The sequence below is a fragment of the Sardina pilchardus genome, chromosome 21, assembly GCF_963854185.1.
Source record: "Sardina pilchardus chromosome 21, fSarPil1.1, whole genome shotgun sequence".
NCBI lineage: Eukaryota > Metazoa > Chordata > Actinopteri > Clupeiformes > Clupeidae > Sardina > Sardina pilchardus.
Genome location: NC_085014.1, coordinates 27068727 through 27095788, shown reverse-complemented (window position 1 = coordinate 27095788; position 27062 = coordinate 27068727). Strand labels below are relative to the sequence as shown.

Here is a 27062-nt window from a genome sequence, read left to right as displayed (position 1 = left end):
ACTCCACCCTCTTTTCGACTGGGTTCAGAAAATGGTCAGTGTGTGGTGTATGGATATATCTACTGTTTTACAGTGATTCTCTCACCCAACACCCGTTATTACAGTCAACTCAAACGGGATTCCCCCAAAATGGAGGCAACACGGCAATGCGTAATACTGGTCAGGAGACGCACGCACACATTTACCTCGCAACCCTCCCTCATTTTCACTTCGCCTCGTCTAGCAAGCAAGTTAACGATAGCCTGCTTCACGCTTCCCATCGCTTGCTTTAACCGCTAATGTAGCATTTCATGCACTGCATTCAGTGCTTGCATAGAAACCCAGTACAGTTAAAGAAATATTAAGAAAGTTTAGTTTGTATGCTCAGGCACCAGAGTACATTCATCCACTTTCGCGACGTGTCGAAAATGGATAAATGATAGGTTGAGTTAGTAGGTGAGAATGACTTAAAAATACGTCCGGGAGGCCGATTATTTATCACAAAGTCTGATGAAACAGCTGTCTGGTCAGGTAAGAGACTTCCCCGTTGCAGTATTTCCTTTATCATAAAATGTACGCATGTTCTCGACCCATGCTATGATGAAAGCCCGATATGTCGATAGACCGATACAATTTCATATTGTTTTTGAAAGTCTAATTTGAACGCAGCCCTCAGAATGTCGTGGCCAGGTGACAGTTTTGTCTTTCACCCCTGCTGTATCTATGCTAGGCTGTTGCATCCAATGTTAAAGATTTGGGAGGTTCATTTGAAGAACCTTTCTGCGTCGTGAGCGGTTGGTAGTTTTTAATAAAAGCAGTTGTGCAAAGTCTTTTTTTACATGTCATAGGCTACATTTTTTAAGTCTGGCTGGCTGTCAAACATCTCAACCATTTTCAAATGCGTAGCATTCTAGTAGCTTAAGGTTCATAGCCTAGGTTTGATATCCGGAGTTGCGAAATGTCGCTTGTTTATCACGAAGTATGCGTGGAAGGGTAAGATATTCTAACAGATCACGAGGAAAACGCGTTTTAGCCTGTTTCAGCGAGGGCTTTATAGAAGCGTAGGCTTGACAGACTGCGTAGCCTGTTCACAGTGTTGGAGTAACAGGTAGCCTTATGTCAGTTTAGAAACTCGCTACCAAAATCGAGCGTAACGTAAGGCCCGTAGCCTATGACTGAGTCAAGCAATGAAATTCCATTTTGGTAACTGTGTTTAATTACAGACATCGCACTGAAGTGAAAGGTTGCTTAAGTAACAGAGTGCAAAGTGGTAACACTCTCGCTTTACTAGGCTGACAGACAGCGCTATTAAATCTAAGTCATGATGACATTTTCATGGCCAGAGCCATGAGCGCTTTCCCAACCATAACGTGTTTACCTACAATAGAAACAGAATTTGTCCTTGGTTTCCTGGAACCTTCTCGAGGTGTGTGTGTGTGTGTGTGTGTGTGTGTGTGTGTGTGTGTGTGTGTGTGTGTTTGCGTGAGAGAGAGAGAGAGAGAGAGAGAGAGAGACTTTTTGAAACCTCTAGAAAACCCACTGTCCCCTTCACTGTCCAGTCCACTGATATTGCTTTATTTGTTACTTATTCCATAAATAAGCCAACATTGTTACTGTAACTTCCAGTGACTCGGCATATAATCTTTAATAAGCTTTCATAGCAAAAGTCATATTGTGCTTCAGTAAACAGAGTTCAGAAAAGTCATGCTTAATCAGTCTGACATCAGCATATTTTGTACAGTGAATTATGCCACTGGTGATGAGCTATATCTGGATGGAGGTGTCTGTACTGAAATATTCTACAAATAGAACGAACACCATATCTATACTTTTTTGAGAACTCAAAATCATTTGATGTACTTCGCTATCCACACAAACACACTAGCCTGGGTGTTTCAACATTTAACACGGTTATGTCTTTGTAACCTCAAAAGACCACCCATTCCTTATTTGCACAAATGCCATTTCCTCATTTTTGTGCAGTAATACGTTCTACTCTTGTTTGACCACATTGACTGACTGTAATGTATATGCAGTTTGCTCTGAAGTACTGTACACTTGCATTACACACTGATGGTAAATGCAGAAGAAAGCCCTTCAGATTGCCATTGTGCTGTTCTACGGTAGTGCTAGATATATGAAGTGTGTGTGTGTGTGTGTGTGTGTGAGAGAGAGAGAGAAAGAGAGAGAGAAAGAGTGTGTGTGTGTGAGAGAGAGAGAGAGAGAGAGAGAGAGAGAGAGAGAGAGAGAGAAAGTGTGTGAGTGAATTTCTGTTTTGAATGCTGTCCCTTGGTTAAATATTTAGTTTGATATGAATACACACTGTAGTCTTTACAGTATTGAGCACTGGGGGTAGTTTGAGTGTTATAGAGTATGTGATGTCTCCCTCTCTGAGTATCACCATGGTTACTCTTCAAGCCCTGCAGTAGGCTATGTTGTAGACCCAATCCCTTGTAGAGGATGAGGGCATAGGCGGAGGTTCCACTGTAATTGTTACATTGTAATAAATATGGCTGCAACTTACAATTATTATCATTGTCGATTAGTCTGTCAATTACTTCTTTGATGAATCAATTAGTTGTTTGATAGATGAAATGTCAGTTAATGGTTAATAGTGTTGATCAGTGTTTTCCAAAGCCCAATGATTATGTCCTCAAATGCCTTGCTTTGATCACATGCCAAATATATTTAGCTTACTGTCATAGGACTAAAGGTGCAAATATTCAAGTTTTAGAAGCTGAAATCAGATAATGTTGAGGTATTTTCCTTAAAAAAATGGCACAAAACTGATAATCAAAATAGTTGGCGAATGATTTAACCATTGACAACTAATTGATTAACTGTTGCAGTCCTAATAGCCTATGAGTTAGTTCCTGCAGATATAAACCCAGAACACTGATAAGTTTGGAACCGATCTCAGCCAAGTCCAGATGCTTTCCTGAGTCAGATGCATTCTGGGTTGGAGCCGTGTTTGGTCAGGTGTGAACACTGTATGTCGGAGCCCATGGCACCGAGGTCAACTCAGGATACGGTGTTATCATTAGCCTTTATGGTGATCAGTGCTCCTCTGCCCACTGAAGTGAAATTCCCTCCGTTTGGTTGAGGAATGAGATGGACGGATAGGCGCATAGGGGAACAGTGTTCTCACCCAGTCATAAACCCAGGCTCCGAGGCTTGCACAAACACACACACGTCACCGCTTTGGCCAACGTTGTCTCAGCACAGCTCCCTTCATATCAGTGCCATTGCCGAGCCTCATTTAACAGCTAAGCGAGTTCAAACTCGCCCTCCGTCTCTCTCACACACACTCTCACTCACCCAGTCTCGCTCACCCTGTTGCGGACTTTGCACTTGTCTAGCACATTTTCCTGTGCTCCATAAAAGCAATGATAACTGCTCACAGAGAGGTTACTGTACACACAAAACATGTCCTTATTTGCCCTCTCTCACCCCGTCCCTGCCGCCCACTCTCGGCCTCCTCGAATACCATGAATTTTCAGATGCCAATAAAACACGACACTGTACTGTTAACGAAACGGCATTAACAAATCATCAAATGCTAGGCTAAATATGTGATATTGATTTAGCCATAACACACTCCACCCTACCCTTAGAACCGCAGGCTTTAAATATCTTTGTTCTACCCACTGGCAGGACAGGAACAGTCAGCAAATCATCAATAGGTCAGCAGTGCGCAAACGCTGAAATATCTAAATGACATTGGATATTACAAATGAGAAAGTCACGTGCACTGCAGATCGCTTAGTATGAAAGGCTATGCCTTTCTTTTCCCAATGCAAATACATGCATGCTTATCGCCTCTGTTTCAAACCATTGTTTAGGTTTGTGTGTGTGGGTGTGTGTACAAGAGAGCCAGACAGACAGATAGACAGAGTTGAAGGAAAGACAGGAAGACAGGAAGACAGGCAGAAAGAGGGGGAAGGTAGAGGGAGTGAATGTGGGTTGGATGTTTCTGTGAGTGAAGGCCAGTGCTGTAATAGGTTGACGGGATTATGGATACTTAACCTAATTATTTTTCTCTCTGGCTGTGGGCACTTACTCTTTTTTGCCCATCCCCACCCCCACCCCCTTCTCTGGTCCTCCCCCTGTCTCATCTCATTTAACCTTACCTGAATCACCTTAAACTCTGCCGCCCTCCATTTTAGCTGGAGGATTTGGCTTTATGCGGCTCCGGTTTCATTTTGGAGGTGAAGTCTAACATACTGTTTTGGAGTGCCCATCCATTAGTGAAATGGCAAGTTCATTTATCTTGCTGCAAATATAAGGAGAAAGGGTATTAATAATTCCTTATTACTCATGCCTTAAGAAAGGAAAGTGTACTATTGAGACAGACCGAACAGAAAATACATTTTCTGTAGATACAAAAAGTGATGGTATACCAAGGTTGCTGAAATCATAATCCTACGCCATGTCTGATTTTATGTTCATGTACATTTGTGTAGGTATGCATCGTACTTAACTAGAATTGATAAAAGTGCTAATCAATAGCATGCTGTGGGGGTCTTCTAATGATGATACAGAAGCATTACCTTAGTAGCCTTTGTAGCGGGGCTTGTTTGCCTATGTAAGCTCTCTGTGGAATGAAGGTTATGTGGTGGTATTCCGTGTCTGATGAGGGATGCAGCGTGCTGGAGTCAACAGTAGCCTCCTCCCTCTGCATCCTCTGCTAGCACCTGACCTCTACCTGCTGACTTCTGGAGTCCCCCCCCCCCCCCTTCTGCTGCAGGGAAACCTGGCCAGTTCAGCATCACCTACGGCAGCAGGCAATCCATCAGCCCCTGTGCTCAGCCTGCAGTATGACCGCCTTTGGTTGTGTGCCACTGATTCTTTACTCCCAGTCACGGTCTTCCTGTATTACCAGCATATTGTATGCATTCTATTGTTCATTCCTTTCCGAGGGTTCACTCCAAACTCCTTGCTCCTAATGCATCTCTTCCCTTGCCTCTGCACCTTGCACCAGCTATGCTGTGTTCAATCAGGACGTGTGTTTCCAAGACATTTCAATATTTTGATCAGCACTCCCCTTTCGTTGCAATTAACACTTCAGGTTGAAAAGCTGCTACATTTAGCACCCTTCTTTTGGAACCCGTTCTGAAGCCCAAGCTTCTGACCCACATTAGCAACATTACGTTGGGGATCTTGGAACCGAAGCTCAACATTTATAAGTTCCAATTTAGTGTCCCCCTATTTCAACATCTTCTTAAAGCTCACCAATGTTTTAATCGCATTTACGTTGTAGATGCCTCCCTATGTTCAGTAGCAAACCTTGTTAATGCACATAGAGGTTGCTATAAGACCCTTCACACTTGCGTGCAAATTAATCATTTCAGCTGACGGTCAGAAAGGCCTCAACTGCTGATCGTCCTGTTCCCATTGTACGAGTGCTGTTTTAGCTAATTTAGTAGCGCAAGCAATAGCTTAGATGATCTGCTTTGTTAGAAGATCTTTTATTTTTAAGTCACTAATATACAGCGAGACTTGGTAAGGGGTAGTGTGATAATGTGATGTAGATCTAGGTTCATCTGCCATAGAACTAAGAAGTCCACGAGACAGCGGCTACCACGGGGCAGTTGGCTCATAATATTAAAGGGATATTATTATTACTCTCATCTGGCGTAATAATCAAGGCAACTTGCAAACTACTGGCACTACTACTGCTTGTTGTCTATGGGGACTATTTTCAGATGCTGCGTACGATATCACTGCGCCTATGGTACGTTTGCAAGTTGCCTTGATTATTACGCCAGATGAGAGTGTAGTTCCATGTCAAATCAGCCTAGAAAAACGCCAGGTTTCATTTTCAGTTGATCTTATTGCACTTTCTAACTTGAGAGGAGACACGTTTTAAATGGGAAAATTACCAGAAATCTTAGTCACTTTTAAACATGAAGCTAGCAGGCGAGAAGCTAATGGTCTAATCCGATTCAATGCTAGGCTGAAGTTAAAAGTTGTATCGCCAGACTCACAGAATGGCTGGATGAACGGGAACAAGGTAATCGATTGTTTTGCTCGAGGGGAGGTGGAAAATGAGCGTATTTCCAAAAATGGCGGAATATCCCTTTAAGCGTATACTAGTTTTAAGAGTATAGTATGTTTGGATGTTTTCAAACTTTGTTTATAAAATGTCGGCATTGTTCTGGTTCAGCTGCTCTGATAAATGCAGTCCATATCTCATTATTTGAATGTCCTTGGAATGTCCTTTGGAAGATTTTAGCTCCTAGTGGCAAAAAAATATGTATTTTTGGCACTAGGTACTATTTTTATGTGTTAGAGAGCTACACTTTGAGAGTCATCAAAATGTACCTCAATATTACTGCTCAGAATAGTATAGAGAAGATAATTGAGTATGGTTTGTGATATTATTTATGTTTCAGTAGAACATGGCCTGATTCTAAGATCAGAGTTTAAGACTGGCCCCTTGATTTGCTTTCTGTCCAACTAAAGGGAACTAAAACAGAATAGTCACTTTGTGTATCATAAAGCTACTAGCTCTGTTTGTTCATGTTTGTTTACACTTGTATTGGTTAGTCCTAAATGGTGAACCATAACCTTTTTATGCGTTTGCAAATTCCTGTTTACCTTCCATATGTTTATGTAGGAGCACAGAGGTTATCTATTCCTGTGTAACTATGCGCATATTACACTTGTGGCTATGCAAATACTCAGCTAGCGACCGTGTCCATATTGAATGTTTTTATCGATGAGCTTTGCCACCACCAATAACTCTCCCACACAAAACACACTAGTATTTTTCATAGGCGTAGCATTAAGTCACTTTGTATGGCAGTGTGTGTGTGCGCGTGCGTGTGTGTGTGTGTGTGCGCTTGTTTGGGTGACCTTGTAGAGTCAGTTCTGTATGTTCTCTTCACTACACCGCTGGTGCCAGCGTTATGCAGCGCGACCCTGAAGCAGCTTTACCCTGCTCTGAGCCGGAGCAGGAGCAGGAGCCAGGCTTTATCTGCATGGTGGTTCTCATGCCTCTATATTCTGCAGCAAGACCACTCCTCAGCTGCCCCTTCCTTAATGCACCTCCATCAAACCTTCTATATCCCCTCAGATGCCCTACATGTCTATCTAGCTATCTAGCTATCTAGCTATCTATCTTTCTTTCTTTTCTTCCTTCCATCCTTGCTTCCTTTCTTTCTTTCTTTCTTTCCTGTTTTTTTGCTATTAATGCGTTTCTCATTGATCAGCCCAAATCCTGACATGGTTCTGAATTTCTTTGTCATTCGTATCAGGTGAAGTTGTGTGTATTCCAAAACCAGCCGTGCTGATATTGGGCTCCAAAGAGAGTTATTTGCCTTGTGAAAACACTGTGTCACTGTTTGCTGTGGCAGCGTGAACACGTCCACGTCTGCCCCATTCCACCGGCGGGATATTGATTGAGTGTGTCTGACAGACATCTTATTCAACATCCCACCCATGTTTAGAATGCAGCTCATGCTTTTGGAAGGCACCGCCGACACGCGCAACGCTGATGTCTGTTTGCTTTGCATCCGTCATTAATTCATGTGACACTTATTATTATCTATTTATGGTGCTGACAACGTGCCTGTGAGTTTGTAGTCACGTTGGTCTATTGTGGTGATGGAAAGGACGACTTGCGGTGTGTGTGTGTGTGTGTATATATGTGTGTGTGTCTGCATCTCTCTGTGTGTGTGTCTGTGTGTGTTTCCATGTTGGGAGTGTCAGCAAGGAGTCCACATGACAGGCAGCAACGTGAGCTAAGCGCAACCTGGCTTGCCCCGGGCCTGCATGCTGCTGCAGTGCAGGGATGATTGGCCTTTTGAAACCGGTAGCACTGAGTCTAAAAGTACATGTGCCTATGTGTATGTTTAGCTGTACACATGCACTTAAGCTTTCTGTCTCTGTCTGTGTGTGTGTGTGTGTGTGGGGTTACGAACGTGTTTGGAGTTCTTGCGCTCTAAGTGCATGCGTGGTTCAGTGCTGAGCTTTGCTCGGTCTCTGGACGTGTTCCCGGCATCCAGCCTCGCCTGACTAGCAGACCTGGGGAAGGGAAGAGTGGGTTCCCTTGAGGGAACTCTGTATCGATCCCTGGATAGATGGAGGTGTGTGGGCGTGGGGGAGGGATGGAGGGAGGGTGGAGTCGGAGGTTTGTGTGATGACATATGCAACGGAGCAAAGCCTACTTCTCCCTCTTGTGCCCTTCTTTTGCTTTCTCTCCCTCCTCATAGTGCGTCCCTTTGTTCTCCTGTCTGAAGGTGGGTGTATTAATTCACTTTTCATTCCTCTCTCTCCCCCTCTCTTTCTCTCTCTCTCCTCCTCTCTTTCTCTCTCCACCTCTCCTCCTCTCTTTCTCTCTCTCTCTCTCTCTCTCTCTCTCTCTCTCTCTCTCTCTCTCTCTCCTCCCTCACTGCAGTGCACTCCTCCTAGCCCGGCTGTCTGCACTCTCATACGCACGAACCCCCCACCACTCCCTCTGTCTGTGTCTGTCGCTATGAGACACAGGCACTGATCATATCTGCCCCAACCACTTTCTCTCTCTCTCTCTCTCTCTCTCTCTCTCTCTCCCCCTCTCTCTCTCTCCACCTGCTCTCTTTACTTTGTTCCATTTATTGATAGATGTCTAAGTGCTATTTGACCTCGCCGCTCTTTCTTCCTGGCAGTGCGCACAACGGTAACGTCTGGAGGGTAGTGGACATTTTGATGGGTCATTGTGTTGTCAGATCATTTGTGTAATTTGCGGTTTGTATTGAGTCAGATTGCTAAACGCTGCTGTGCTCACGGTGGGTAGCAGTGCGCTGCATGTCTGATGTCAGACTCATGACATGCATATTTACAAAGACACACATGCACACACAGGCACACACATACACACACACACACACACATGCACACACACACACACACATACTCCCTCCTGAGCAAGTCTCCTGCTGCGCTGCCTCACATTCTCTTCCCAGCAACACCCCCTTTGTCATTCAGAGACACACACAGAGACACACACAGACACACACACACACACACACACACACACACCCGCAGCAAAACCTGCTACATGTCACCATGGAGATCAACACACAGACTGTATGGTGTGTCTCCTAATTTGAAAGCTGTTCCTTATGGTGATCCTTAAAAACAGACAGACATAGAAGACGAACATAAAAAACATATGCACTATGCAATATGACCTTTTCTCTCTCTCTCTCTCCCTCTCTGCCATCCCTCCTGTCATCCCTCTCCTCACTCACTCCTCTCCATCCATCACCCCGTGCAGCGCCCAATAGCACCCAGCTTTTGCAGTCATTTCTGCTGAATGTCACTGCCTTTTAAATCTGCCCATAGAGCATAGCAATGACAGCCTCACGCCCTGGCAAGGTGGGTAAGGTGCTGAGCGAGAGACACCGAGAGAGACGCGGAGAGAGAGACAGAGAAAAAAAGGGAAAGGCGTCGGTGCGTCACTCCTCGCGCCATTGGCCGAGGAGCCCCTCTGTCAGCTGGCGAGGCTGGCCGTGATTGGCCGGGGCTCCTGTGCTCAGTGCTCAGTGCTCAGCAGCTGCAGTAGTGAGAAACGGCTCCCTTTTCTGTTGGCGGGTGATTTTCCACCCCTCTGCTTCACGTTTTGCAATTGTGTACAAAAGGCTGCAGTGACGTCAGAGTTGTAAGCCGACCTCTCGGCGCGCATAAATCATGAGCATGTGCGCGTTCAGACATGCTGTCACTTTATGCTCCGCGGAGCACATGGGAGTTGCTGAAGTGACGTATCACCCCCCTCACTCCCCCTCTCTCTCTCTCCCTCTCTCTCAGCCGCCCGCTCTATCTCTTAATCAAGACGTAGCCTGGCCTTTTTCCTGAGCACTGCTGTCTGCTCTCTCTCCCGGCTGCCCGCCCCTCTCTCCCTCCTCTGCTCTGCTCTGCTCTCCTCTCCTCTCTCTCTCTATCCGTCTGTCCGTGCGGCTCCTCCTCAGCTCTCGCTCTCGCTCTCTCTCTCTCTCTCTCTCCCTCCCTCCCTCTCTCTCTCTCGCTCTGCTCCTCTCTCCATGTGCTCTCGCTTGCTGCCGCCCGTCTCGCTCCGGTTGCTCCTCGGCCCGTCGCCCGCTCTCGCCGCGCGTCCGTCTCAGGTTTGCCGTGCGAATAGTGCGCGGGGCTGCGGCTCCCACGCTCGCGCGTCTCCTCCTCCTCCTCCTCCTCCTTCCTCTCCTCCTCCTCCTCCTCCTGCCGCTCCTCCTGCTCGTCGGCTTTGTTTGTTTTCAAACTGCCACCTGTACTCCCCGCGCCCTCACAGATGAGTGGCGCTCCTCCGCAGCGGCGCCACGCTCCTCCAACTTGACTGCGATCGCCAACTCCTCCTCATCGCCGTCTCCTGGCATACTTTTTTAATCGTCTTTTTTTTCCCCCTCTCCTCCTCCTCCTCTCCTTCTTCTTCTCTTCAAAGGTTTTTTTGTTGGACTGAAGCCACATACTTGGAGAAGTGAGGGGGCGAAGATGAGGGCCGAGTGAAAGTGGCGTGGACAGGACTTCTGGGGTGCAGGAGGGATGTGAACAAGACTGAAACAAGAGGACAAACTACAGCCCCCACTAAAGTGCCTACGCTGGGAGCAGCAGCGGCGGAAGCAGCAGCAACAGCAGCGGAAGAAGCAGAGGCATTCCTGGCTTCCATGTGGGTCTACCTGCTTGGATAAATCTCCCCCCTGCTGGCTTGTGTGAGTCTTTCTGTTTGTGTGTGTGTGTATGTGTGTGTGTCGCGTGCGCGCGAGTGTGTGTGTCGCGTGCGCGCGAGTGTGTGTGTGTGTTTGTTGAGGGCTTGGCCTTGACTGGGATTATATTTCACCCTGACAGGCAGACAGTTTCTCCAGCTCTTCTCCCCCCGTCTCCTCCTGCTGCTATTCCAGCCCATTAGATCAAGGACACAGGTCCATTAGTTGTCCCTTTAAAGACCTCACCTCATCCCGACGTCCGGTCAGAGTACCCCCTCCCCACCCCGCCTCACCTCTCCTCTCCCACTCCCTTCTGTTTTCAGACATGTTAGCATAAGTGGCTAGCAGCACTAGCGCTTGCTTTGCTTTGGCGATGGGTCGTTTGGGCGCTTGAGAGGAGAGGAACCTGCGAAGGACTTTTCTTCGGGCCGGACGCCGTCGAGGCAGGGAGTGGCGAGAAGGTGACCCGCCACACACACACACACACACGCGCGAGCGGAAGGACGCACTCCCGGAGCCCTGCGGAGCCTGCCTGCAGAGGGGCCGCGGCCGGACACGCCCCAGCATGCCACGCTATCCTGCCTGACCTTGGCACCTCGCTCCTGAGACAGAGCTGGACTCTGCAGACACCCCCGCACCCAACCCCCAACCCCCACCCCCCCCACACTTAACCACCACACCTGCAAGGACATCCATAAAGCATCTCTGTCCAACGACCCCACCTCTTCACCTCCGTTCAATCCTGCTGGACTTCAGTAGACTCACAGCTATTGACAAACTGATCACTGGTCAGTAGTGTTTCTGTTGTTGTTTGTTTTCTCAAAGGGATTGGTTTGCCTCACCTGCCTGCTCCAACACTGGGACACTGAGAGTTGCAGTGCTAGAGATCAGCTAACCCAACTTGCCATCATTTCACTGAGGAGCTGTAGGGTGTTTCCTTCTCCATTGTTGCTGTGTGCTCTGTGTGTGTCGCCGTGCCCTCCATTGCCACTGGGTGCCCCACTGCTGCTGGCTGCTGCTGCCCGGCCCCGGCCCCCCCTCAACCCCAACCCCACCCCGCTGGCATCTGTCATCGCCCCCTCATCATGGCCGTCAACGTGGCGGTGGGCCGCGACGCCAAGTGGCTGACGCTGGAGGTGTGCCGCGAGTACCAGAGGGGCACCTGCTCCCGCTCAGACGCTGAGTGCAAGTTCGCCCACCCCTCGCGCAGCTGCCACGTGGAGAATGGCCGTGTCATCGCTTGCTTCGACTCGCTCAAGGTAACACACACTCACCCTCGCCAGAGGACACATACACACACACACACACACACACACACACACACACACACACACACACACTCTCAGACAATTGCTTTGCATTCCATTGATGTACTATTCAGATAGAGTGGCACTTGTGAGGAGAGGGTGTGTGTGCAATGTACGTAGTTCCAAGGGTGTCTCTTGGCTCATCCCCAGCCCCTGCAGAAAGACAAGAGACGCTGACAGGTAGCCAACTCATCACATGTATTGGATCCATAGCTTAGAGGGCTCTCGGACAAGACAGCACACTTACAACAGTTTTGCTTCTTCCCACTCTCCCATCTATTGTCTCCCTAGTGGAACTGTAAAACTAAATGAAGAGTGTTCTTTCTGTTGGGGACGCAGGCGGCGTCTCTTCTGTACTGTGGTGATTTGGGTATGCAGTATGTCAGTACTGTCACTGTTTTTACCTGAGACAGACTCTGCCTTTACCAAATACATACCCTCATCTCTCAGTTCAGAGCAAACACAGAAGCCTTCATCTCCCTCCTCCCTTGATGTTCTGTGCTAGAAGTGGCATCAGTGTGTCTGTGTGTTTGCTTACTCAGGAAATGTGAGCTAGCCTCTGTTAGCTGAGGAGCCAGTGGAGGTCAAAGACTTCATCCCAACCATGAGTCACATGTTGTTGTTCAGAATTTTTGGGGGGTTTTGTGTCAGTAAGTTCTCATGAAGTACAGACGCAGGAGCAGTGGAGGTGGGGTTTTTTTCATAATGGCTTAGCTCTCCATCAGTGGCCATGAATGGAAAATAAGCACAAGGATAAGGAGAGGCACCACGAACAATTGCACTCACAACAAACAGCTTTGAGAGAGAGAGAGAGAAAGAGAGTGTGTGTTTGTGTGTGTGTGTGTGTGTGTGTGTGTGTGTGTGTGTGTGTGTGTGTGTGTGTGTGAGAATGTTTGTGTGTGTATGTGTGTGTATGTGTGTGTGTGTGTGTGTGTGTGTGTGTGTGTGTGTGTGTGTGTGAGAATGTATGTGTGTGTATGTGTGTGTATGTGTGTGTGTGTGTGTGTGTGTGTGTGTGTGTGTGTGTGTGTGTGTGTGTGCATGTATGTGTGTGTATGTGTATGTGAGTGTGTGTGTACTTGTATGTGTGTGTGTGTGAGTGTGTGCACTTGTGCCTCTTCTCTCTGCAGCAGCAGACACAGACAAGGGAGACTCTGTCTGAGTGCAGCAGCTGTCTCCTCTTTTTATTGAGTTAGAATTTATTATTCGGCCATTTTTCTGCTTTATGCTTCATCCTGCAGCGCAGGAGAGAGAGAGAGAGAGAGAGAGCGAGAGAGAGAGAGAGAGAGAGAGGGAAACAGAGAGGCCTAGCAACAGCGCTAGCCAGCCTATTGGGTACTGTAATCCCTGTGAAAAGCACTGGTGTGCTGATAGCGTGGGGTGATGTTCAAGCCTTGCTCCCTGCTTGTCGAGCATTCAGAGTGACGTGATTGATGTTTTTTTCCCCTGAATGGGAGCCATGGCGGCTTCTCGTGCTGCTATCTTTTGTACACGGAGAATCTCAGGGCTGAGCCAGAGTGAGTGGGAGAGACCAGTGAAGGTCAGGGAAGGTTCTGTGTTTGTGATGGACCTTGGTTTGAGTGGGCAGATACATACACATGCACACGCGCACGAACACACAAACACACACACACACACTTCTAGTCTAGCATCAGCTCTAAATTGTAAACTTGGTGTTGTCTGCAGTCTTCTTTTTAACACAGTAAGCCGTTTGAGTGTGTTAACCACGATCATACGCCCAGTATGTGAGCATTTTCCGACAGTGCTCCCTCTGTCTCTAGCTTCTTGATTTAAGTAGGACTCATATTTATGTTGATTTATTTCCTGCTCGTGGCATGTGGTATGACACCAGTACTTAATTACCCCTCCCTCGGCTCAGCCCTCCCCCACCCACCCCTCCCTCCCTCCCCTCCTCCTGTTCCACCTCTCCCTCCTCTTTTTTTGCTAATTTATCGATCTCCCTTAATGGCTGCCACCGTGTCACTTCATCCGGGCTGGCGACGTAAGCGCAAGGCCGCCCCCCCCCCCCCCCCCTCTCTGCGTGGCCAGCCCAGGCGAGCCCCGTCTGGACGGCCCGTTAACCTGTTGGCAGAGGGGCGCGTGAATAATGCAGCCGGCCGGCCCCTGCAAACGAGCGCTGCTGTCGTTTGAATGATGGCACCAGCCGCACGTCCGTTGTCACGCCTCGTGTCCGCGCCAGGCTCCTTTGTGTCCGACGGCGCACCCGCGCGTCGGACCTCTGTCATCGCGCGACAAGGACAGCGGTTTTCAAAAAACGGTTGGCTGAGCAGCGGCAAGACATTGCAGCAGGGTGACATAAAGGAAGTGATGCAAATGAAGGAGTGGCGTGGCGAGGGTTAAGGACTGGGTTTTTTGGTCACGAGCCCTCGTGCTGAAATCTGTTTTTCCTTCCCTCGCTCTCCCCCTGTTTCGCTTTTTGAGTCTCTGTGGCCAGTCAGCAGACAGGGAGACAGCGTGGGGCCAAACTTCCTCCCTGTTGCCGGGTGCGTTTCCATGGTGACGCAGAGGAGATCCCTGACCCAGCGCGTCCTACTTGATATGACTTACAGCTTTTCATTTCTCCCTCCCCCCTCTCTCTCTCTCCCCCCCTCTCTCCTTCTGTGTCCTTCTCCATGAAGAGGGGAACTGTGTGAATCTTGGAAGCGAGTCCTGCAGACCGTATGTGTGTGTGTGTGTGTGTGTGTGTACATTCAGACCTCAGCCATGTGTGTAATATCTCAGTGCAGTATTAGTTCCAGTTAGCCCGTAATATCATAGCTTCCCCAGTCCTTCATTAATAATGCAGCCGAGTCTGTGCTCTGCAGGGATTGGCCAGGGCTTGGTGCTGTTCCTCAGTGAGCTACTGAGCACGAGTGGGCTCCTGAGAGGTTGATGCTCATTACTCATGGCTCTCACAGCCTCTTAGTGATTAGCACCTAAAGTCTCCGTGCATGTGTGTGAGGGGGGAGTTTTTAAACGATTTAGAATGTTTAGTTACATTTAGTAAAAATGGTACGCTACTTTTATGTGTGGTTCTGTTTTTGTACCTAAAATAGCTTTTTTGCTGTCGTCAGCCCCAAGCGGCTGGTCGGCTCTCCACTAGGTTGTTGAGTTCTGGGTTGGTCAGGCAATGGAGCCACGGAGGCAGTGTTCGTCCTAGTATTTTGCTGTCGTCCCCCTCGCATCCTCCTTTCGCCTCCTCCCCCCTCCCTCCTCCGATGTTGCTCAGCTATCCATCACGCTGTCCCCGGCGCCGTGACGCTCCCTCCACCCAGCTCCATCTTCATTAGCCTGACCTCATCCGCCGCCTGCAGAGACACAAGCCCAGAGCACGCCGCTTCACTTCCAATCGCCCCGCGCCTGCATCAGCGTTAAGGCCCGGCCTGCACGGCAAACACCAGCGACGAGACCTCCTCAAAAGGTTGCGCTCGAGGATCGAAAAGCTTTAAAACATCTCGTTCTGCGCCGCCTGACAGCTGGCCAATCAGAATTGTCCTCTTGGTTTATGCCGGCTTGGGTGGGCTGCTCTCTCTTGTCGTCGGGGGCGCACGGATGCGGCGCGATCGGATCGGATCAAGACGTGGAGATGACGCCAGCGCCACAAGGTCGCTGCCAGAGAGCAGACTTTAAACGTTGTGGAGGGGCTGGAGGAATTAACATGGCCGGCTCACCGTTCCAGGAGTGCTGATAAGGCAGAGCTGAGCTCGGGTGGCTTAGTGGCAGATGACAGGGCAGTGAGGGCAGCAGCGCCCCGTTAACTCACCGCCCCCTCCTCTCATCCCACTGGACCCGGGGTCTGCAGATTCAAGCACTGATTGAAATTCTCCCCCCACTTCAGCGTGTCTTTCTTGTCTCCAGGTATTAAATATTACACTGGAGCAGGGTCGTGCTAATGATCAGATATAAATATCTGAGTTTACGCTCTTCTCAAGGGATTAGCTTTCAAACCACTGGAGAAAAAATGTGGTACACATTGTACAATTGTAAAAAGTCAAATATATTATTCTTATTACACCATCGCATAATGCAGATACATGACAAATGCCAATGCTAAACAGGTGGTTAAGGTTGCTTGGCAAATATGACTGCCTTATTTTACTGAACACCATGAATCACCCAACAAAAATTATTTGCAAAAAAGTAGGAATGTATTTGTGTGCTGAAATAATTTCCTTATTTGATTTGCCATGGCTTTTGGCTGAATTCACTGAGGCATAGTTTGAAAGTAAATTCTGGTATCAGTGAAACCACCAGCAGTCTCCTTCACACCACCCTTGTCTTCCTCATTATTGTTGTTGCAGCAGTAAGTGTGTGTGTGTGTGTGTGTGTGTGTGTGTGCGCCTGTGTGTGTCTGTCTGTGTCTGTCTGTGTGTCAGTGTGTCTGTCTGCTGTGTGTGTGTATGTGTGTGTGTGTCTGTCTGTGTGTGTGTATGTGTCTCTCTGTCTGCTGTGTGTGTGTCTGTGTGTGTGTGTCTGTTGTGTGTCTGTTGTGTGTTGTGTGTGTGTGTGTGTGTGTGTGTCTGTTGTGTGTGAGTTCACAGAGTTTCTCTGTGGTCTAATCTCACTTCAGTACACACCAGCGACACGCTGCTCCTCAGGTTGGCTAGCGCTGCCCCGCCGTCACGAGTTCCCAAACTGTTTGCTCTCCGCCCGGCGCTGAAAGCTGCCTGTCCAGAACGTAGATAAGACACGGAGCCTCTGATAGGCACTGGCCTTCTGTGTGCAGGACTCTGAGATAGCCACACGTGTCCCTATGATGTTTGTCTATTGATGTTAGCAGACATGCAAATGAATGCATGGATGACAAACACTAGCTAGCAGAGATAGCCAACTGCTTTTCTGCCCTTTCAAAGGTGTTCACCATGCATGGCAGTGTACAGCTGTGACTTTGCATCTTATTTACGTTAAAAAACACGTCCATTTCCATTTGATCAGCTTCTGTGTAGGACCTGTCTTCATTAGTCAGGAAATCTCCCTCTAATTGATCTCCTCTATCAGTGCGGTCTTATCGCTTCGCCATCCTGCTGCAGCTCCCTGAAATCTAATAAGTGTGAGCCCATGAAATGTGTCACTTAGCTGCTGTCCCTCCTCTTCCTTCCTCTCTCTCTCCCCCTCCCTCGTCCTCTCCCTCGTGCTGCTCGTCCCCGGCCCCCTCCCCCCTCCCCCCTCCTCCTCCTCTCCTCTCCTCTCCTCTCGCAGGGCCGCTGCACACGCGATAACTGCAAGTACCTGCACCCCCCGCCGCACCTGAAGACCCAGCTGGAAATTAACGGCAGGAACAACCTGATCCAGCAGAAGACGGCTGCCGCCATGTTGGCTCAGCAGATGCAGTTCATGCTGCCAGGGACCCAGCTGCAGCCCATAGTGAGCTGACCACCGTCTCCCACACCAGCACACGGGCTGGACACGCTAGAGCTGCAATCAGCTAGCTAAATGACATGGCTAATTGCTAATTGTACATTGCTAATGTGCTCTCCCCCTCCCTTCTGCTGTTGCCTCTGTTTTTCTTTTTTTTTTGGTTTATTTTTGTTTCTATCTTCTTTCTATCTCACTCTTCCTCCCTCCTTCTCTCTTTCTCTCTCTCTCTCTCTATCTCACTCTCCCTCCCTCCCTCTCTCTCTCTCTCCCTCTCTCTCTATCTTACTCTCCTTCCCTCCTTCTCTCTCCCTCCCTCTCCCCCTCTCTCTCTCTCTCTCTCCTTCTCTCCTTCTGTCTCCTCCTCCCCTCCCCCTCTCCTCGCTGCAGACCTCGTTCCCAATGTCCCCCTCGCTGACCAACAGCCCCGGCATGGCGTTCGGCCCGTACCTGAGCCACATGAGCCCCGGCATGGGGCTGATGCCCGAGCTGCTGCCCAGCGCCCCCGTGCTGGTCCCGGGGAGCCCCACGGGAATCGCCATGGGGAACGGAAACTCGGCGCAGAAGCCGACGCGCACAGACAAGCTGGAGGTACTGCAGTGCAGCAGGCAGGCGCCTCACGCTGTGTCGCGGACACTCCGCCCGCTCCCACAGCCCTCGCCCGCACGCCCGCCCGCGCGTGCGCCTACAGATTGGGCACATATGTGCAAGAATGCATTTGGGGCAGTGCCACGGCTGAAGCCAGGCTAGCAGTCAGCAGCGCCGGCTCTGTCAGCAGTTCCAATCTCTTCCATAAACAGCAGCTCTAGTGGGCTTAAAGACTGTTGGAGAGGCTTAGAGCATATGCCACACTGAGATCGTCTTATTGAACTTCAATTTTAGACACAAGGTTTAGTTTATGTTGTGGGAATGAAGAAGAAGAAGTTTACTTTGATGTGTGTTAGAAGGAACTGTAAAATCCCTGAAACTGACATAGCTGACATGAATGCCACAGAATATTTAGGGAAAGTGGTCAACTCTATTACAGTATTGTAGTCCTCCATGTAGAACGATAAGAGCTAGAGTGTGAGCAGATGAGGACACATGGGCCTGTGTTCATGCGGAGCTCAGGGATATCTCATGCACACATGGGCCTGTGTTCATCAGAAGCTCAGAGATATCTCATGCACACATGGGGCTGGCTGCTGCTCCAATCCCCTCCATTTCCTCTGTGCTGCTCAGGTATGCCGTGAGTTCCAGCGGGGGAACTGCACCCGGGGCGAAAACGACTGCCGCTACGCGCACCCCATGGAGGCGGCCATGGTGGACGGCAGCGAGAACTCGGTCATCGTCTGCATGGACTACATCAAGGGCCGCTGCACCCGCGACAAGTGCAAGTACTTCCACCCGCCCGCGCACCTGCAGGCCAGGATCAAGGCCGCCCAACACCAGGCCAGCCAGAACGCCGCCGCCATGGTGAGTGGACCGCGGATACACCCCACCTACACACCTGACCACAGATACATACATCCCACCTACACACCTGAGATACGCCCCACCTACACACCTGACCACAGATACGCCCCACCAACACACCTGACCAAAGCTCTGTGTTCCTCATATGCCCCACCAACACACCTGACCAAAGCTCTGTGTTCCTCATACGCCCCATCAACACACCTGACCAAGGCTCTGTGTTCCTCTGGCCACAGCCCGAGTGCACACTGACCCCTCAGTAGCCTTGACTAGCTATGGTTCCCCAGAAAATACTGCATTACAAAAGTTACAAAACACTCACTGGCCCACTTCTACAGAATGTCAGAGGAAATTGGAAATTGTTTTAAAGACAAGAGGTTTAATCAGCAGCTCTTTGCTGCTCCTCGTTCTGTATGGATTTACTGTAACTCAAAGGTTAAAGTTTCGGTTGGATAAATTGCAATATTACTGTATTTTAAAATGTATTAATAATGGTCTGTTTGAGGGTCTAGCTGTTGATGGCATTTTTAATGCAATCCCCCCACATTGACCTCGTAGCTAAGACCACACATTTGGATTCAAGCGAAAGCATGCCGTACCACCACAGCAGTGAAACTGTCCTACATAATGACCCACCTTCCCAAATAGCTGCAGCAACACGCGGCTATAAATACCCACACGTCAAGACTTACATTGTTTTCAAAGTTCCTTGTTTCCACGTACTTCTTGTTCAGAAAAGACTGGACCTCCCTGGCAAGCATGTTTTGGCTGCATAACAAGGCAGAGTAGTCCTTGTCCTCGTCCTTGTCAGAAGTCCCCCCCTATTTAATCACTGTGACACTGTGATCAAAGTTAATTCAATAAGAGCACTTCCTCATTATGCATGTGAGTGTCCAGACAGCCTGTTGTATTAAACGCACACTCTTGACATTTTCGGCTGTGAATTTCAAAAGATGTGCAGGGCTCTTGCCACCTGCCAGTTCATAGATTAAGCGTGTTGTGTTGGCATCATCAGCAGAGGGCTAATTCATACCCACTTAAACCCAGCAATTATGGAGCTGCTCAGTGTGTGTAGCTGATTTTTCAATAGTCTGTTAGATTTGTGTGTGTGCACGTGTGAGTGTGTGTGTGTGCGCGCACACGCATGTATAAATGTCCGTGTGCAAGTGTGTTTGTGTATGCATGTACAGTATGTGCATGTGTGTGCATGTGTGTGTGTGTGTGTGTGTGTGTGTGTGTGCGTACATGTATGTGTGTCCGTGTGCACATGTGTGTGTGTGTGTGTGTGTATGCGTGTATGTGCATGTGTGTTTGTGTGTGTGCATGTACATGTGCATTGCTGTGTGTGTGTGTGTGTGTGTGTGAGTGTGTCTACCTTTATGTGTGTGTCTTCTTTTATATGTTAGTGTGTGTGTGTGTGTATTTGCGTATTTTTAACCCTGTTTTAACACACCCTCATATCTCTGCATGGGGCTGAGTGCTAAATTATTCAGCATCTCTGGCTGAAGCAGCTGGGTGAGGCAAGTCCTTTGTCTCCCCCTGTGATGTATGGAGGCTCCTGCCACTGTGATCAACTGCAAACAAAGTCTGTCTGCAGTGCAGGTGCAGGAAAAATGAGAGAGTGAGTGAGGGAGAGAAAGAGAGAGAGGAGGGAGAGAAAGAAAGAGAGAAGAGAGAGTATTGTTTGTGTTTTTTACTGGCACTGCCAACTGAATTTAAATGAGAGGTAAATGTTAAGGACGGAGCAAGAGCGCATTTCTGTGTCTCTGTGTTAACATTTGACGAGCAGGGCTCTCTGGATTTCTGCTTGACATTGATCAGCGTAAGCTCATTTAGTGTTGGGTAACCGTCTGGAGAGGAAGCTAATGAATCTAACTCTGCGACATTAATGTTGCCTGCGCTAGTCATAAAGCTAGCCTAGCGCAGCACTCACGCAGCCCTCTCTCTCCATCCGCTCTGCTCTGCTCTGCTCTGCTCCGCGCTCTGTGCCGTCCTCAGCCCCGGCTCACCCTGCGTCTGCTGACTTCTCCCGCATTGCCAGGCTGTTATCGCTGCCACCGCCATTGCCACGGCTACATGCCCGTGCTGGCCAAGCCTCCTGCCTGCCCGTAGTGCTGCTGCGCGGTTATTGGCCCGCTGTCATCACACGCTCGCTAGCCGCTAGCAGGCTGCCCCAGCCTGTCCTCCGTCCCCAGAAACACACCCCGTGGCCGGCTCTGGACTCAGTGTTTGGCCCCTCCACCCCATACATCTGGTGCTCAGTGTCACAGCCCTTAGCTTTGTGCGTCTATACTAAACCTATTCATTTGAAGCCATCGGTCCATCTCTAGCTGTGGGTCTGAGTCTCAAGATGTTTCTGGATGGTCTCCATATATTGAGTAAGAAATTGACAATGAATAATTCATGTCTTCCTGCGAATCTGCATCAGTAAGTCTGTTTGCACATTTTGAGATTCATGGTATTCATACATTTCCCTGAAAGCTTGTAGCAAAGTGATTTTTCTGTCTTCCCATTTGTGGCTCCAATCTAATGGTGGAAACAAATGATGTTAAACTCTCACCCTGATGAACGGCAAACCTGGGCTCTTGAGTAAGCAGTACATAAAATCCAATTAGTTTGCAGTCTGCACTTTTGTGTCCCTGTTGGTATATCTTCAGTGGCTGTAAAAGCCAGTGACAGATTTGTAGGGAGGTTCAGATTGCAGCATTAGATTCTGTGAAACTCAGGATGCTGTTTAGAAGGTGAGCTTTGATCCTCTGATCCAGTCTCACCTTGAGCTCCTGAGACCCCATCTGGAGTGTTTATCTCTCATTTTATATTCTCTCTCTCTCTCTCTCTCTGCCCCTATGTGTTTTCCTGTTTTGTTGTTTTGCTCACTGTATTTCTCTCTGTTTTCTTATCCCCATGATCTCTCTCTCTCTCTCTCTCTCTCTCTGTCTCTCTCTCTCTCTGTCCCCAGGCGTTGCCTCCAGGTTCGATGCAGGCCCTCCCAAAGAGGCCCACCCTGGAGAAGAGCAACGGAGCGTCGGCTGCCGTCTTTAACCCCAGCATGTTCCACTACCAGCAAGCCCTGGCCAACATGCAGCTGCAGCAGCAGGCCTTCATCCCCACAGGTGAGACCCGCGCGGCTGTAACGGACGGGGGCCGCCCCTGCCCTACGCGCTGAGCTGAGCTGAGCTGATCTGGGGCCTGTGGGAGCGTCGCCACGCAGCGCATTACAATGCTCCGCACGCACGCACCGCCGCCGCCGCTTCTCCTGGTGTGGACCCTAGTGTCCCAGTGAGCAGGCGCACACAGCAGCAGCAGCAGCAGCAGCAGCAGCGCGGTCACATCAAAGCCACACCCAGCATGCATGCACAGCCTGCGGGGCTTCCTGCGCCGGAGACTTGTGATGCTCCTCCGCTTCTTCTTTTCTCTCCCTTCTTCTTCTATCTCTCCCCTCCTGCTCTCTCCCACTTTGCTCTGCATCTATCTCTATCTCCCTTTTGTCTCTCTCCTTCCCTCCTCCCACCCTCCCTCTCTCTTGTTTTTCTGTCCTGATCACTTTGTATCTCTGTTTCTTTCACTCCTCCAGCCCCCTCTGTCTCTCCCCGTGTGTGTGTCTCTGGTCGATGCATGCACGCCTCGCTAATTGGTCCCCTGCAACACTCCGTCATCTCCAGATGCCCCACTGCAGCAAACACGCACACACACACACACACTCTCACACACACACACACACCCCACACACACTGTGGCGCTGTACGGGGGGAGAGAGATTAGCAGCGTAAGCTCTGTAGAGCAGAAGCCCAACTCCCCCGTGTCCTGTAGCGGGGAGCCTCCTGGAGGACAGCAGCCCAAGACAAACACAGCCGGCCTGAGAGACCACTGCAGGTCTGCATCTGGAGCCAAAGCCTGTGTGATCAGGCCAGATGAGAGCGCTTCATCTCCCCGACGTTCTGCTAACGCACCCGGCCCGGGGGAACCTGCCAGCTGCAGCGCCAAGCCATGTTAGCATTAGCATCGCAGCTTCTCAGCAGGCTAACACGCAGGCTAACACACGACACCGCTTGGGCCATAGGTGTATATGCAGGTATAGGTGTATACATGGCTCTCTGGCTGCTACATCCACCCACCTCAGTGTGCCTGTGCTTTTGCATCTCCGTGCCTCCATCTTGTCACCCCTCCGTGACTGTGTGTCATTGTCTCCCTCTGTCACATTAACCCGGATGTTGTTGATGCCCTGTTGTCCCATCCTCATGTTCTGACCACCTGCCTCATCTCTCCTCTGTCCTCTCTCATCTCTCCTCACTCTCACCTCTGGGCGTTTGATGGGAAAGGCCCAGTCCTCTGCATGAGTCCCTCTGGAGGTGTTGGTACGTCCTTTGCCCCCACTCAGTGTAAGCCCGCGGTCTGGGGGATGTCTCTAGGCTCTCTGGCAGACTCACAGAACCTATGACAATTAAGCATCTCATTCAAATGACTAAAGTTTCATAATATTACCATGCATGCCTACATGTGTATATTGTATAGTAACGTAAGAATTCAGTGAGTTTGTGTCAATGTTATAAGTCTCATGTGAGCATAATGTTAATTGTTACACATTGGCTTTTATTCCATATTGTATGTCAAGTGTATTTACTGTTTTGGTTATTCTGGTTAGCTAGTGTGTATATATTGTTTTAAAGCCCAGAAAATCCTTCCATTCCATCCCATGACCTGACCTGTCATTCCCCATGTGTTGTCCATATGGAGAGAAAATATGTGGCTATCGCACTAATCCGAGAGGAGCTTTGTTTCTGTTTACACACACGGTGCAAAAGAAAGTGGCCCAGTGAGCCATCTGAGCCCCAGTTCTAGGGCTCTCCTTGCTAGCTGGCATGCATCAGATACTGTAATGAGAGTGGAGTGAATGTGTGCGCCGTGTTGCTTTCTGACTGACATGCTGCTGTTGAACTCGCCACGCTGTGCATGACACTCAGTAGCAGTTTGTTGTCGGTTCAGCTTGTGCTGCCAAATAGTCAAAGGTTGACAGGTCCTGGAACAGTACATTTATTTGCAGAGGAATCAAAACAAACACATTTAATGTACACAACATTCAGTCATCAGTTACCTTTGCCTTTTTAAATGGCTTTATATCACTAACCAGACACTGATAGCACTGGCACTATAAAAACACCAGAGGGTCTCTGTTGGTAAGGTGAGGTGGAGCCTTCACACATCTCTGCAGGCATTTTGTCAGTGTCTGTCTGTGTCCATCTGTCTGTCTGCGTGCTTGGCCAGGCCTTCTTGGCTTTTTTGACTGTGTGTGTGTGCGTGCATTTGTGTGTTTGTGTGTGTGTGTGTGTGTGTCCATGTGTGTGTGTTTGTGCACACACACACACACACACACACACACACACACACACAAACACAAACACACGAGAGTGCCTGTGTATGAGTATCCCAGCTTGCAGAGGAGGTTGCAGCCAGAGGGGGATTGTTCAGGCTTACCAGTGGGTGGTGTTCATTTTGCCATTAAGACCTGCTTCCTGTCTCCCTCTCTCTCTCTCTCTCTCTGCTCCTCCTCCTCCTCCTCCTCCATCCCTGTCTCCCTCTCCCTGCTGACTCTATCTGTAGGGCTATTCAAACCCCCAGAGAGCCGCTGGGAGAGGAGGGATTGGAACAGTTGCAGGCAGCCCCACAGTCGCCTCCTATCAATGCCCGGACATGCTGGTGAGGGCAGTGTCCAGGTCCCCGCCCCCCACCCCTTCCTGATCCCCCCAGCTCACACACACTCCTCTCCTCTCTAGTGTTTGTCTTCCGAGGCTCCCAGAGTCCAGGTCTAATATAGCGCGTCGGCCTTACAGGCGTGCAGGCTGGGCCACGCCATCACCCAGTTTTAGCACTGGACTTGACTGGACTCCAACATGCTGGCGCTGGACCTTTAGCTCCTTCTCCTCTTTCACGGCCAGAGTGGCCGCGCTGTTCAGGGGTGTTCCAGAACCTGAGCCCGTTTCATTTGGTGGTTTAGAGGGACCTCATTAGGTCAGGGTTTAGTCAGTGGGTCTGTTTGTGTGTGGATGTGTGTATGGGTGTATGTTATATGAGCTGTCTGTTGGCTGGTTTTATTTACCGATCAGTTTTGTGTTGGCATTTGCTGTTTCTTTGATATCATCCATTTAGTCACATTATTATGTTCTTTTTCAGTGTTACATTTTGCAACTTTTCAGTATTAGATTCTCTATGCAGAAATATTTTTATCTATGACATGTAAGCAGCCACAGAGTTGAAGATAATGAAATTATGCTGCACATATCACTGTCTTAAACAAATATTGGACCAGTAACTATCATATGTTTATTGGCAAGAGTGCAGAATAGTTCATGAAAAAGTGTAACAAGTGCAGTGCAGCTGAAAGGAGTGTTATACAGTATGTTGTCTTGTGTATGATAGGATAATACACTGCATTGCATGATGTATGTTACTCTTACAGATTTCTGAACACTAAGAATGTTAGCCTCGTATTAAAGTTCCTGTAGAGTGGACAGTTGGCATTTCTGCCCCTGGTTGTCATACTGAAATGTCAGAAAAATGTCAGACGGACAAAAGATAATGTAAATGAGAAGATTCCAAGGATGAGAAAGAGCAGGATTTGAGAGTGGCGTATATTTAGTAGTAGTGTGGTCTCCCTCAGAGAGAGGGCTAAGGGGGTCATGTTGTTATCGTAGCTCTGACGAGATGCTCAGCTGCTGGTGTTTTTGAGTTGCACCCTTTGATCTGTCTGCACCACCATACATATGCTCCCTGTATGCTTCATCATTATACAACTCTCAGATACCTGTCTGATTGAATTGTATGATAATATGTTATTCCCATATTTTCTTGCCATTTCAGTTACAGTGCAAGATGTACTTTCTGGTGGAACAAGTCTGTTCTTGTCCAAAGGAAACAGATGATGTAATTTGTCATTGTTTTTAAGTTGACTTGCATGTCATGTTTGTGAGTGAAACTCCCATCTTGGCAATGTCGCTGGATTGTTGCCATGTCTCTCTCCCCTCTTCCTCTGTCATATTTGGTCATGATAATCACAACATTCCTCCTCCCCTGTCCCCTCTCCGTCTCTCGTCTGACTCGCCTGAAAAAAGTTCCCATGATGCACGGTGCCTCCACTTCCACTGTTTCGTCGGCTACGACCCCAATCACCAATGTTCCTTTTGCCGAGTCAGCAGCCTCCAATCAGGTTTGCCCCCTCATTTTGGCCTCTCCTATTATTTTAGCAGTAAGGCCTCAGACCTTGGTCCATAGAGAACACGCATTATTAAAGTCACTTTGAAGTAAAGAAACCCAGTGTTATCTCCTTAACGCTTATCATCTGTTCTTCAGCTCAGGATTCCAGTTTCCTTCAAATGTATTTGTGTTTTAAAGTATTGCCAGGTTTCCTTACTATTGTTTCTGTTGCCTTAGTTTTTAACCTACGAGACCTTGGCACAGCCATCCAAATATTTCCTTGGGAGTTAGTCTCTAGGAGACCTGTCTTAGATCCCCCTGGGTGGATGGTGCTCTTTTGCTTTTGAAAACACCCTGAGCCCTGCTGGATTTAAGCTCTCTATGGATCACAGATGGGCCTTCTCTCTAGCTCAGCACCTCCGTGTTGCTTTCTGTGTGTCTGCATGCTCACGCTGCTGTCCCGCTCTCTGTGTTCTCTGGTGGAGGTGTCAAGAGAACGCCACTGTGTGCTTGTACCCCTACATCCATGTTGCTCATTTGACCCTTATTCTTTTTGCCCTCTTTCTCTTTCTACTATGCTTTTGGATTTGTTTTTTTGCCGCCTGTTTTCTGGTTGTGTTTATAGTGTGTTCATGGCACAGTTGGATGGTTAGGACAAGGTTAATGGTAAGTGATTCTGTACTGTTTGGGAAAGATAGAGGGAAACCAAAAAGTGAAGATTATCAGGAAAAGCTAGCGCTTCAACCAGTAATCCAGACCCCTATGGAATGGTCGATCGGAATAGGAAATGGGAATTATTGTGATAATATATTAGCCATTAGGATGTAACTAAATGTTTATTGTGGTGTTTCTTTTGTTATTGTCATTCATAATTGAAGTGTCATAATCTTTGTATTAGACTAATCTATGTATTAGTTGGTTTTGACGTAAGCGTTCATTATTGCTCTAAGTTGATTCTGAGCTTAAGCCACACTGCCTGTCTAATATCTTCATATCTTTTTTTCCAGTGATGTACAGTATGTAGAGATGGATTAGGGATGGGCTGATAATGTTGTATTATCTCTCTTATTCTTTCTCTTTACTCAATTTTGAGTTAGCA

General features: G+C 48.7%; 1 protein-coding gene across 9 annotated transcripts in view; it reads left to right on the top strand.

The window, feature by feature from the left end:
• The first annotated feature begins 121 nt into the window (after window positions 1-121).
• mbnl3 (muscleblind-like splicing regulator 3) overlaps window positions 122-27062 on the top strand; it is a 33605-nt gene continuing 6664 nt past the window's right edge. The window contains exons 1-10 of one of the 9 annotated variants that reach the window (XM_062523968.1): window positions 122-510; window positions 10397-10664; window positions 10982-11917; window positions 17165-17329; window positions 17711-17911; window positions 18542-18775; window positions 21735-21888; window positions 23095-23154; window positions 24374-24469; window positions 24604-25875. In XM_062523968.1, coding sequence (XP_062379952.1) covers window positions 11744-11917; window positions 17165-17329; window positions 17711-17911; window positions 18542-18775; window positions 21735-21888; window positions 23095-23154; window positions 24374-24469; window positions 24604-24767 — 1248 coding nt within the window. In that variant the 5' untranslated portion in view covers window positions 122-510; window positions 10397-10664; window positions 10982-11743 and the 3' untranslated portion in view covers window positions 24768-25875. The other 8 variants (XM_062523969.1, XM_062523970.1, XM_062523973.1 and 5 more) reach the window with 8 other exon arrangements.